The sequence below is a fragment of the Bos javanicus genome, chromosome 20 (assembly GCF_032452875.1).
Source record: "Bos javanicus breed banteng chromosome 20, ARS-OSU_banteng_1.0, whole genome shotgun sequence".
NCBI classification, from domain to species: Eukaryota; Metazoa; Chordata; class Mammalia; order Artiodactyla; family Bovidae; genus Bos; species Bos javanicus.
The window spans coordinates 18,366,768-18,380,965 of record NC_083887.1 but is presented as its reverse complement, the minus strand read 5'-3'; the positions used below and the strand labels follow the sequence as shown (position 1 = coordinate 18,380,965).

The 14,198-nt window shown below is 42.1% G+C and overlaps 2 protein-coding genes across 2 annotated transcripts in view; one reads left to right on the top strand and one right to left on the bottom strand.

The window, feature by feature from the left end:
* ELOVL7 (ELOVL fatty acid elongase 7) overlaps positions 1-14,198 on the bottom strand; it is a 77,076-nt gene that overhangs the window by 44,966 nt on the left and 17,912 nt on the right. The window lies entirely within an intron of this gene.
* On the top strand, positions 3,557-3,945 carry LOC133233543 (small ribosomal subunit protein eS27-like). The gene has a single exon (XM_061393464.1). The coding sequence runs from the start codon at positions 3,610-3,612 to the stop codon at positions 3,862-3,864; it is 255 nt and encodes an 84-aa protein (XP_061249448.1). The 5' UTR covers positions 3,557-3,609; the 3' UTR covers positions 3,865-3,945.

Sequence of the window (14,198 nt, the reverse complement as noted above, 5' to 3'; positions counted from 1 at the left end):
TTGATATCTCCAAGGTATGTATGCCTGCAGGTTGTGATAGTTCTGTTTAAATTAGTGAAGGTGATGTAAAACTGAATGCAAACTGAACAACAGAGGTCCCCTCAAAGTCTCAACAACACAGTTGGTAAAGCATTCACTAGGTTTCCCTGCCCTACAGAGAAGGGTGTGCTGAATGAAGGATTTAAAAGAAAGAATCATCTCTAGAGAGGAGAATGGAATCGGACATATTTACTTTGATTTTAACAAACAATCTTCTCACATAGACCTGGATCTCCTGAGCAGGATTATCCACTTGCACATTTACTCAATATTGGTTTTGTCTATATATATGACCAATTTTAAATGAATGACTTGGAATTCTAGTTTAGGAACCAGTTTCTTGGGTATGGCTAGCTTTGGGTATGGCTCACTAGACCCTAAGAATATACTCCCCGCTACCAAACACATGAAATGACTTCTGTATCTAGATATCGAAATTAGCCAGTGTGAGGACCATCCACAGAGACCTCACACAGACACAACTTCCAAGACATCTGGGCCATTCTGGAAGTTCTCATCATCTGGAAGACCTTGCTTTGCTACTGTGATAATTCTTAACAGTAAAAGGAAACTTCAGAGCTAGAGACTCACCTGCTTTACTTCACCTTAAACCTCTATCCCATGAAAAGCATCTCAAGCACTACACTGCAACTAACAGAAATTTTAAGTGGACCATATAGGGTGTGTGAATTGATAACTTTGAACTCAAAGCACATAGAGAATTTTAAGTGGCAGCCTTTAAAAAGTTGGCTTGAAACTCCAACATTAAAAAACTAAGATCAAGGCATCCGGTCCCAGCACTTCATGGCAAATAGAAGGGGAAAAAGTGGAAGCAGTGACAGATTTCCTTTTCTTGGGCTCCAGAATCACTGCGGATGGTGACTGCAGCCATGAAATTAAAAGAGCCTTGCTTCTTGGATGGAAAGCTCTGACAAACCTGTACCGTGCCAAGTCGCTTCAGTCGTGTCCGACTCTGTGCGACCCTATGAACTATGGCCCACCAGGCTCTTCTGTTCACGGGATTCTCCAGGCAAGAATACTGGAATGAATTACTATTTCCTCCTCCAGGGATCTTCCCAACCCAGAGATCAAACCTGTGTGTCTTAAGTCTAACCGGTATTGGCAGGCAGGTTCTTTACCACTTGTGCCACCTGCAAAGCCAACGTATTAAAAAGCAAAGACATCACTTTGCCAACAAAGGCCCATATAGTCAAAGCTATGGTTTTTCCAGTAGTCATATACAGATGTGAGAGTTGGACCATAAAGAGGACTGAATGCCAAAGAATTGATGCTTTCAAACAGTGGTGCCGGAAAAGACTCTTGAGAGTCCCTTGGACTGCAAGGAGATCCAATCAGTCAATCCTAAAGGAAACCCACCCTCAATATTCATCGGAAGGACTGTTGCTGAAGCTGAAGCTTCAATATTTTGGCCACCTGATTCAAAGAGTCAACTCATTGGAAAAGATCCTGAACCTGGGCAAGACTGAAGGCAAAAGGAAAAGAGGACAGCAGAGGATGAGATGGCTAGACAGCATCACTGACTCAATGGACATGAATGTGATTAAACTCCAGGAGATAGTGGAGGGCATAGGAGATGGGTGTGTTACAGTCCATGAGGCTCCAATGAGTCAGACACAACTTAGCGACTGAACAACTTTAAATATATCCTAGCAAGCTAATGTAACGAACTGAAATCAAGACTGCTATTATATTACACAATAATCAGCCTACGGGACTTCCCCTAACAGATGTGATTTTAATTGGATTAAAGAATTTCTAGCATGTTTTCCCTTTATATAACCCACATAAAAATACTTGTCATTCTTTAAATGCTTTTGTTCACTCTCTCCTATATAGGCACATCAAACTATGGAAAACAAGTAGCAAGGTTAAAAAACATGTATCTTGAATCACAGAACTGGAAAATAATTTAAGAATTATCTAAATCTATTCCTTAAATTCAGATAACTCAATAAGCAGATGAGTATTTTGTTTTTCCTTTAGGAAAACCAGAGTGATACCAGAAAAACCTTGGAAAAGTTATCTGTCTTTGCTTAGCCTTTTCATTGGAAAGCAAGAACTAAAAATGGTGATTTAGGTTTGCTAAGGCAAAAGGGAACAATGGAGTTATGTTGCAGCCTAGAAGTGATGTCAGTTTTTATCTTAGACTGATGGAGTAAAGAGACATCTCCGGCAGGCCTGAGGCATGTCCTAGCACAGTGTGGGATCATGCTAATAACAAGGCCAGAACATGTCTGTGCTCTGCCCACTTGTTCTAGACCTGGATCTGGGCAATTTTAATCTTTCTAAGTCTCTATTTCCTATCTACAACATGGAGATAATATACATCCCTCAGAAAGGTTTTGTGAGATTAATTGTGTGGTTCACCTTAATTACTACTTATTCTAAAGGCCTTACTTTAACAGATTGGGATCAATAAGCTAAGATGAACTCCTGGAGGCCAAGGAGTGAATTATTTACCTGTATCCTAGCACACCCACAACAGTACAAAGTTAATTCTAGACCAACAGGCCAAATTATACCAAAATAATTTTGAAACAAGGTCAACTCTGGTCATCTCAACATGTAGCTCATGGGAAATATACACTGAGAGTTTAGTGTCTCTTCATGTTATGATACTTCCTTACTTATTTATTTGCTTCACAGCTTGTGGGATCTTAGTTCCTCAACAAGGAATTGAATCTGGACCCTCGGCAAGGAAAGCCTGGAGTCCTAAGCACTGGCATGCATGCATGCTAAGTCACTTCAGCCATGTCAAACTCTTTGCGATCCCACCAGGCTCCTCTGTCCATGGGATTCTCCAGGCAAGAATACTGCAGTGAGTTGCCATGCCTTCCTCCAGGGAATCTTCCCAACCCAGGGATTGAACCTGCATCTCTTATGTCTCCTGCATTTACAGGCAGATTCTTTACCACTAGCGCCACCTGGGAAGCCCCTTAGCCACTGGATGGTCAGGGAATTCCCTGGTTGTGATACTTTAAATATTTGAAAAAATTAACCAGTATATGCAGGAATTTAGCATATGATTGACAGATACATTTTTTTAATTTTAATTTTAATTTTTGGCTGTGCTGGGTCTTCGTTGCTGCACGGGCTTTCCTCTAGATGCCGCGAGCAGGGGCTACTCTCTAGATATGGTGTGTTGGCTTCTCATTGCGGTGGCTTCACTCGTTGTAAAGCATAGGCTCAATAATTGTGTTGCAGAAGCTCAGCAGTTGCGGCTTCCAGTCTCTAGAGCATAGGCACAACACTTGTGGTGCACAAGTTGCTCCAAGTCATGTGGGATCTTCCCGGACCAAGGATCGAACCTGTGTCTCCTGCAATGTCAGGCAGACTCTTTACCACTGAGCCACCTGGGAAGTCCCTATGCATTTTCAATTATTGGGGAAAATATAGATGACAGTAAATAATGTTAGACAAATGGGTTACCAATTGGAAAGAAATTGGAATCCACATCTCATACCAAAATAAACTTCAGAGAAATAAAAAATTTAAACATTTAAAAAATGAAACTGCTTTTTCCGGCGGTGACGACCTCCTCACGAGAACATGCCTCTCGCAAAGGATCTTCTTCATCCCTCTCCAGAAGAGGAGAAGACGAAACACAAGAAGAAGCGCCTGGTGCAGAGCCCCAGTTACTATTTCATGGATGTAAAATGCCCAGGATGCTATAAAATCACCACCGTCTTTCGCCATGCACAAACAGTAGTCTTGTGTGTTGGCTGCTCTACTGTCCACTGCCGGCCTACAGGAGGAAAGGCAAGGCTTACAGAAGGATGCTCTTTCAGACGGAAGCAGCACTAAAAGTACCCTGTATCAAGATGAATGGGAAACCATCCCCATAAGCACGTTTTGCATACAAAAAAATAAAAGAAACTATAAAAATTCCTGGTGACTGGGGGGAACCGAGTGAAGGACCTTTCCATACTAATTTTGCAACTACCTATGATTCTATAACTATTTCAAAATAAAAAGTTTAAAAAACATTTTGTGAAATCTGAGATAATTCTTTCATAATTCTGAAATGAGGAATGGTCTTTCCAACCACAACACAAAGTCAAGAAGTCAGACATGTCCAGTTTGTAAACATGTGAAGCCCACCTAAAATTAAATGTGTGTGTGTGTCAAAAGCCTAAGTTATACAAAATCAAAAGACATGTCAAACAAGGACTTCCCTGCTGGTCCAGTGGCTAAGACTACACACTCCCAGTGCAGGGGGCCCAATTTCCATTCCTGGTCAGGGAACTAGATCCCACAGGCTGCAACTGACTAAAGACTCTGCATGCCACAGCAACAACAACAAATCCTACCTGCCACAACTAAGATCTGTCACAGTCAAATAAATAAATATGAGGAGGGAAAGAAAAGACAAGTCAAACAGAAAGAAAAATAGATGCAGCTTATCTCCCAAATGGCTAGTTTCCTTAATACATAAAGGTTGCCAGCAAATTAATAAGAAAAAAGCCAACAACCCAACAGAGAAATGGATAAGAAATGTGGATAGTTTATAGAAAAAGAAATAGAAATGTTAATAACTCTAAAATATATGCAAAAAAGATGTCCACACTTACTCAGCAATCTGATGTTCAAATTTAAAGTGAAATGCCATTTTTATTTATCAAATTGGTAAAGACCATAAAGTTTCATAACACACTGTGCTGACCAAGATATAGTGAAATAAACACCCTTGTATACTGCTGGTAGGAATCTGAGCTGGTACAACCTCTGTGGGAGTGATTTGGCAATTGTTGCAATGCAATATTCCAGGTGTTATGTATTTAACACTGTGAAAGGTACACGTAGAAGATTTTTCACAATTTTTAATAGCAAAAGAAGTGGAAACTAACTAAATGTCTGCCAATATGAGACCTGTTAAAAATTAGCATATTCATATCAGGAAATACTATGTAGATATAAGAAGGAATGAAGTACCTTTAAGCTTCAATGAAATAATCACTTAAAAATAAAATTATTACCATGTACAACATAAATACTTCCTTGTCTCTGGAAAAATTGGTAAGAAATTGGTAACAATGGTTATTCATTTTAATAAAGTTAAAAATTAAAACAGCAATAATATACATTTATTAATGTTTCCTATATTTTATGGCCATACATAAAAGGGAATGACCCAAGCAGTAATGATCATAATCACACAAATTTACTGAATCCTTGGTATAAGATATGAAGCTAAAGCATGTTAAAAAAAGATTATTCACTAAAGCAGGTAAGAAAACTTATTAAGACAAGCCAAACTCACCAGTACATGGTATGAACTAATGAAAATTTGATGTAGACATCAATATACTGAAAACAAGCTAACAGAAATCAGGAGCCATTTATCTTTGTAGTTCACTCACTCCTGCATTTTCCAACCTAGGATAGACTCTTATAACAAAGCAGGTACTCAAATGTTTATGAATGACAGGTTGAAAGGATGACTGGATGGGATGGATGGATGGGACAGATAAAAAGACAGATGACTGGAAGGAATAGTAGACACTGAAGGACTGTCATCTCCCTCAGCTCCCATTTCCCTCTGACCTGGGCCAGCCTCAATCTCATTGTCCTCCCCTGTACAAATGGGATATGCTGGAATTAATAAATAATTAAGAAACATGATCGTAATCACCACACAACTTGGTGGATAATTACTAATAGGGTTAGTACTGTTACCACCTCCCCTGAAATGTGCATGCCCTAGACTTGGAATCTGCGACTATGTTACATAGAAAAGGGACTCTATTATAGATCGAATTAAGGTTAGAGACCTTAAAGTAGGAAGATTATCGTGGATTATCCAGGTGGGCCCAATATAATCACATGAGCCCTTTCAAGCAGAGAACTGTCTGACTGGGAGAAGAAAGGAAGACAGAGACTGGAAGCAGAAGGATTCAGTGAATTGTGGGTGGTGCTCAAATGTAGAGGCCCACATTCAAGGACTGGATGGAAAGAGCTCCCCTAGGAGCTAAGGTGGCCCTTGATGACAGTCAACACAGGGACCTCAGTCCTTCAGCCACAAAGAACTGAATTCTGCCAGCAAACTGAATGAGCTGGGAAACAGATTCTTTCTAGAGGCCTCTGATAAGAGCAAAGATGGCCAACATCTTGTAAAACACAGAGCACATCATTTACCCTTCCCAACCTGGATTTCTTTCTTTTTTTTTTAATTTTTAAAAATCTTTTAATTTTGTATTGGGGTATTGTCAATTAACAATGTTGTGATAGTTTCAGGTGAAGAGCAAAGGGACTCAGCCATACATATACACATATCCATTCTCCCCAAAACTCCCCTTGTATCCAGGCTGCCACATAATATTAAGCACAGTTCCATGTGCCATACCAACCTGGACTTCTGATCTACAGACCTATATATAGTAACTTTCTGTTACTTTAATTCACTAAGTGTGTGATGATTGGTTATGGCAGCAATAGAAAATCAAGATTCTCCCTTTCTGTTCAGCTAAAGAACCACTTGAGGAGCCTGTTCATGTTAGGCTCGCTGCCAAACGTTTAGGACAGAAAAGTAAGTACATGTTCTCAAGGAGTTTATAAGCTTAGAAACCCAGTAAACAATTCTATGATAGAGGTTAGCACAACACAGTGTAGGAGCACAGAGAAGAGGCACCTAACTGCATAACGTCCTCAGATGTTGTACTTACCACTCCTCTAATCCCTTCCCCTTCCTTTGCACCCACAGTTCAGTTCAGTCGCTCAGTCGTGTCCAACTCTTTGCGACCCCAGGGACTGCAGCACGCCAGGCCTCCCCGTCCATCATCAACTCCCAGAGTTTATTCAAAGTCATGTCCATTGAGTCAGTGATGCCATCCAACCATCTCAATCCTCTGTCATAAGGGTGGTGTCATCTGCATATCTGAGGTTATTGATATTTTCCCCAGCAATCTTGATTCCAGCTTGTGCTTCACTGTACCCTTTTCCAATGAATTAATTGGACCACCAGCCTTAATCATCTGGCTTCCCTGGTGGCTCAGCAGTAAAGAAACTACCTGCCAATGCAGAGGACCCAGGTTCTAACCCTGGGTCAGGAAAACCCCTTAAGAAAGAAATGGCAACTCATTCTAACATTCTTGTCTGGTAAATCCCATGGACAGAGGAGCCTTGTGGCTACAGTCCATGGGGTCACAAAGAGTGGGACATGACTTAGCAACTGAACAGCAACCTAATCGTCAGAAACTGAAAGCCATCCTAAACTCAACTGACCCTTCAAGACCACTAATTTATATCACTCCAATAATTTTTCTCATACATCTCTTTCCCTCACCTTCACTTCTTCCCCAAACCACTGACTGCTACTTTCTGATCTTTATCATCTCTTCCCTTGATTACTATAACCACCCCTAAACTAACTTTCCTGATTCAATAGCTATCCATTTCCCCAAATCCATTTCTTTCAATTCACCAGGGTCATTTTCTCAAGGATTAAACTGACTATGCCACGTTCCAGCTCAAAATGCTTCAAAGACTGCTTGCAGTTAAAGCCTAACTCTGTCTACTCTTAGAGACCCTCCTAAGCTATACTAGATAGAAAACTGTCTCTGCTTGGCTTCTGTCTCCAGTGCCTAGGAAGGATCTGGTACATAGTTGATTCTTGGAAAGTATTTGCTGAATGAATAAAATCAACTCCTGCTGACTCTGAAGCCTCATCACTTACCTTATAGCACCCCCATTTACTATGCTCCTGCTACCTTCACCATCGCCTGGAGTTTGCTCAAATTCATGTCCTTGAGTCGGGGATGCTATTGAAACATTTCATCCTCTGTCACCCTCTTTTCCTTTTGCCTTCAATCTTTCCTAGCATCAGGGTCTTTTCAAATGAGTCAGCTCTTCACATCAGATGGCCCAATTACTGGAGTTTCAGCTTCAGCATCAGTTCTTCCAATGAATATTGAGGGTGGATTTCTTTTAGGATTGACTGGTTTGATCTCCTTGCAGTTCAAGAGACTCTCAAGAGTCTTCTTCAGCACCATAATTCAAAAGCATCAATTCTTTGAAGTTCAGCCTTCTCTATGGTCCACCTCTCATATCCATACATGACTACTGGTAAAACCCATAGATTTGACTAGATGGACCTTTGTCGGCAAAGTGATGTCTCTGCTTTTTAATACTCTAGGTTTGTCATAGCTTTCCTTCCAAGGAGCAAGAATCTTTTAATTTCATGCCTGCAGCCACCGTCTGCAGTGATTTTGGAGCCCAAGAAAAGAAAATCTGTCACTGTTTCCACCTTTTCCCCTTTTATTTGCCATGAAGTGATGGGACAAGATGCCATGATCTTACTTTTTTGAATGTTGTTTTAAGCCAGCTTTTCCACTCTCCTCTTTTCACCCTCACCAAGAGGATCTTTAGTTCTTCTTCACCTTCTGCCATTAGAGTGATATCATCTGCATATCTAAGGTTATTGACATTTCTCCCGCCAATCTTGATTCCAGCTTATCATTAATCCAGCCTGGCATTTCTCATGATGTACTCTGCATATAAGTTAAATAAAGGGTTGCAACATACAGTCTTGTCATACTCCTTTCCCAATTAGGAACCAATTAGTTGTTTCAAGTCTGGTTCTAACTGGTATTCTTGACTTGCATACAAGTTTCTCAGGGGACAGGTAAGGTGGTCAGGTACTCTCATTTCTGTAAGAATTATCCACAGTTTGTTGTGATCCACACAGTCAAAGGCTTTAATCAATGAAGCAGAAGTAGACACTTTTCTGGAATTCCCTTGCCTTTTCTATGATCCAGTAGATGTTGGCAATTTTGATCTCTGGTTCCACTGCCTTTTCTAAACCCAGTTTTTACACCTGGAAGTTCTCAGTTCACATACTGCTGAATCCTAGCTTGATGGATTTTCAGCATAAACTTACCAGCATGTGAAATGAGTACAAATGTACGGTGGTTTGAACATTCTTTGGCATTGCCCTTCTTTGGAATTGGAATGAAAACTGACCTTTTCCAGTCCTACGGCCACTGCTGAGTTTTCCAAATGTGCTGATATGTTGAGTGCAGCACTTTATCAGCATCACTGGATAGGGGAGGCTGTTGTGCTGCAGTCCCTGGTATTGCAAAGAGTCAGATAGGACTTAGCAACTGAACAAAAACAACAATCCTAGTCTTTGTGGTCCCAGCCTACTCCACCTTCCCTTTCTCTATGCTCCAATTTCTCCTTGTGGCTAAAATGACTTGTTCACCTAGCTGGTGAGCATATCTTTAAAAAAAAATTTTTTTGCCCTTCTCTGGATGGCATCACCGACTCAATGGATGTGAGTTTGAGTGAACTCCGGGAGTTGGTGATGGACAGGGAGGCCTGGCGTGCTGCAATTAGTCAGACACGACTGAGAGACTAAACTGAACTGAACAGGGCTCTGCCCACCTTGCAGCTCTACTCTGTCTAGTCTTTTGAGTCCCTGGTGTGACTGTCTTCTCTCCTACCATAGCATCTACAGCCAACCCTCTAGTACATTGCTACTCAAAGCTGGCCAGTGGACTGGTGCTGATGTCCGAATGGTTTATTACCATTCTGGTCCGAGGTTAGTCCAGAAATCAAGTATTTGGAAATGTTTATGGCAGCCTGACAATTCAGTGACATTTAAGTATGTGATACTTGCTGAACAAGGTATAGACCAGTTTGGGTGTTGTTGAATTAATCTGGTGAGTCACATGTGATGCAAACTGCATTTTAATCATGTGCAACAGGACTACTTATTGTTCCATGATAGATCCAAAACAAAGAACAACTCAACTGGTCTATCACCACAGATAATCTAAGGAGCACTGCTCGAATACACCCAGGTACGCTCCCATCTTCTACACCTTTTTTGATGTTGTTGGCTGCCTGAGACAACGCAGATGTCCCATGAATCTCAGTGAATAAATTAATAAGGATGTGAATGATAAGAAGACCTCCTAAAAGACATGAGATCTGAGCTACTTCTTAATGATTGGCAGGAACTGAGCACTTTGGGATAACGAATGCATTGAGGAAGAAGTACAAATGAGAAAGAGCAAGAAAAGGTGGTGCACAGGCAATGGAAAGCTTTCAAAAGGCAAAATATTATGCTGAAGCACAATGACATAAAAGAACTTAACCACACGGTTCTGCTGGAGCCCCATCCCCTAGACCCCCACCCTCAAGACGCGCCCTCACCCCAGAAGCACCCTCTCAGTACAGTGTGCAGCCTTAGCAAAGGCAGAGGGAGCTTCTGAAGGATGTCTCCCAAAAAAGTGTTGTGACCTACCTGATGAAGGATGAATGTCAGGGTGTGAGCCTTAAAGGCAGGGAGACCAGTTAGGATTTAATTGCAATCATCCCAGTGAGAAATGCTGAAAGGCCTAAACAAAGACAGAGATGATCTGTTGACATGCCACGGTAGTAGAAACAAAGCCAAGGAAAATGTATGAGGCAATGCAGGAAGGGCTTGGTGGTTCACCAGACACCATAAAGACATAGGGTAGTGTGACAGAATTTACTGGTTTGGTTGGGGTGACTATGTGCATGACAGTGTCACCAGAGGAGATAAGGAACACAGAAAGAGGAATAGGGAATTAATAGGGAATAGGGAATTAATAAATTCCAATGTGACAAGCCTGTGGGACATTCAGGTCGAGATGGCTGCAGGCACTCGGGAGGGAGGTCAAGGCTGAAGATCGATACAGATTTGGGAAGCTTTCCTTCCCAGGTGGTGCTAGGGGTAAAGAACCCACCAACCAATGCAGGCGACGTAAGAAACATGGGTTCAATCCCTGGGTTGGGAAGATCCCCTGGAGAAGGGCACAGCAATCCACTCCAGTATTCTTGCCTGGAGAATCCCCATGGACAGAGGATCCCGGCAGGCTACAGTCCATGGGGTCGAAAAGAGCTGGACACGACTGAAGTGATTTAGCACACAGCACATGTCTAGATGGTGATTAAAATCAGTTATGGATGAATGAGAAAAATTGTGGAGAATACCATCATTTAACAGGTAGGCTGAGGGAAGAAATCTCACAAAGAAGATGAAAAAGGAAGAGTCCAAAAGGACAGCTTGTGAAGGCTAGAGAAGAGGAAAGAGATGCACGATCAAGCTTTATCATTCTGGTAAAACCTTAAGAATTTTTACAGTGAGAGGAAGAAACAATAGACAGAAACAGGGAGGGACAACCAAGGAATGTGTGGAGGAGAAATAGAAGGGATGGAGACACAGGCCAGCATGATGGTGAGTCTGGCAGATCATCCTCCATGAAGGGCAAGAGAAAGGAGGACAGGTCATAGATGAGCTGATGCAGGGAATCAGCCTTCCTGGCACGAGTCTAAATTAGGGCCTTTCCTGTGTGCTCCAGTGACACCTGATTGCCTCACCACGTGCCACAATTTACCCGCCTCCTGTGGCACTGTACTGAAAGCTCCAGGATGGCCTGGACTGTTCTGATCCTGCCCGCCACTCTATGCCCAATGCCCAGCACAACGCCTGGCACTAACCATGCCCCAGTTCAAAGTTTAGCTGACTAGGACTTCCTAGTGGTCCTAGTGGTCCTTACCCACTGGTGGTCCAGTGGTTAAGAATCTACTTGCCAATGCAGGGGACATGGGTTTGACCCCTGGTCTGGGAAGATTCCATGTGCTGCGGGACACTGAAGCCTGTACACCACCATTATTAAAGCCTGCCTGCCTAGAGCCTGTGCTCTGCAACAAGGGAAGCCACAGCAATGAGAAGCCTGAGCACCTCAAGGAAGAGTAGCCCCCCACTTGCCGCAGCTAGAGAAAGTCCACGTGCAGCAACGAAGACCCAACACAGCCAAAAATAAATAAACTGCTTAAAAAGTTCAGTTGACTAAATGGGGACAAGAAATTGAAAGATTCACCAACAAAACCTTCAAGTTTTCTAGCAAGGTAGGAGGTGAGGTTGATTAGTAAGATAAAACAGGGTTAGGGAGGAAGGTTTTGGAGGGTAGTGAAAGAAAGAGGTTTTGTGTGGCGTAGAAAATGAAAATCTTTCAAGGACAAGTTGAAAGCAGTGTTTCTCAATCTCAGTTGCATACTGGAATCACCCAGAGGACATTAAGAACTCCTGGTGCTGGAGATCCACCCTGAAATTTCAGATTGAATTGGCCTAGACAGCCCAGGTATTGAGACTTTTTTAAAGTTCCAAGAAGATTCTGTTTTGCAGCCAAGGTTGAGAGTCACGGAGTGAAAGGATTAAGTAATGTTGGTCAGAGTATACCTGAGTCTGGAAACTATACATTAATAGAGTATCAATTTACCTTTTTACCCAGCTTTCTGCAATTCTGTTCAGCTGCCTAGGTATATGTTCAGAAGAAGACTATAGGGTTAATTTGGAGTTAGGGTTTTGCCAGACAAACACAGAAGTAGAGAGCTGAGAGACTAAGGGAAAATGAAGGTCTTTCTGAGAGTAAAAGGGCTTCTCAGGTGGTGCTAGTGGTAAAGAACCCGCCTGCCAATTCAGGAGACATAAGAGATGCGGGTTCGATCCCTGAGCCAGGAAGATCCCCTGGAGGAAGGCGTGGCAACCCACTCCAGTATTCTTGCCTGGAGAATCCCAGGGACAGAGGAGCCTGGTGGGTTACAGTCCATAGGGTTCCAAAGAGTCGAACATGACTGAAGCGACTTAGCACGCACACTATGAGTACAGGAGGACGGGTGAGGGGAGGAGAGAAATAGATAAAGGAAGTTAAGAGGTTGACTCACAGTTACAAAATAAATGAGTCACGGGTATGATAGGTACTGTGTGGGGAAAATCATCAGTAATTATGTAATATCTGTACATGATAATAGATGGTAACTAGACTTACCACAGTGATCATTTCAAAATGTATGGAAATACCAAATCACTATGCTGTACCAGGAACTAATATAGTGTTGTAGGTCAATTGTATTTCAAAAACAAAGTCATAGAAAAAGATATCAGATTTGTGGCTTGAGAGGCAAGGGATGTAAGGAGAGGGTATTGGATAAAGGCAGCAAAGGTACAAACATCTGGTTATAAGATAGATAAGAATCAGGGATGTAACAACATGATAAATATAGTTAACACTGCTGTACGTTTTATATATAGGAAAGTTGTCACAAGAGTAAACCCTAAGAGTTCTCATCACAAGGTAAAATAATTTATTTTTTTAAGTTTGTAACTATGAGATGATGGAGAACATTAAGAACTACCGATGCTGGAGTCCCACCCCCAAGTTTCAGATTTGTTCTGCAAAGTTCACTAAAGTTCACTGAAAAGCTCCCTAAACTTACTGAGGTCATCATTTCAGGATGTATAAGTCAAATAATTATACTGTAAACTTATACAGAGTTTATGTACGTCAATTGTATCTCAATAACACTGGAAGGGAAAAATAAAGAAGGGGAGGTGTAAGAGAGCCGATAAACCAGAGACTACGGTTTGAAGAAGGGCTTTTAGAACTGATAATGTTTTTCTTGGCACATATCCAGGTTAAAAGTCCCAGAGATAGGCTATGAAAGCAGGCAGTCTCAGTGTGGTAGAACTTATCACAGTTGGGTCAGACAATGAACTTTTCTGAGAAGGCTACTCCTAAGTTGGCTTCTGAAAGGGTTTTGAAGTTTCCCAGAGCAATAGCTGAAGGGGAGATGCCAAACCAAGTCAGATGTCAAAGTCCAAAGCATGTGAGACTCAGGAGGGGCAATGATAGACAAAGTGGGTTAAGAACAGGAGAGAGTAAAGCTGCAGAGGGAAGCATCAAAAAAGGAGCCCTGTGTTCTATTCGCATATGAAAATGGAAAAGGTAGTCTGCTTCAGATGTGGCGATGGCAGGATACTGGGATTCTGGCCAGTCCATCCAAACACGTAGTAATTTAGAGTACAAAAAAAATCCTCCATTCCTCTTACCCCTACATCAAATCCACTAGCAAATCCTGACAACACCCTTCTAAATAAATTCTGGAATCCAAGTCGCTTTTCACTTAACAGTTTAGTTCAGTTCAGTTCAGTCGCTCAGTCGTGTCTGACTCCTTGCGACCCCAAGAATCGTACCACGCCAGGCCTCCCTGTCCATCACCAACTCCCGGAGTTCACTCAGACTCACGTCCATCGAGTCAGTGATGCCATCCAGCCATCTCAACCTCTGTTGTCCCCTTCTCCTCCTGCCCCCAATCCCTCCCAGCATCAG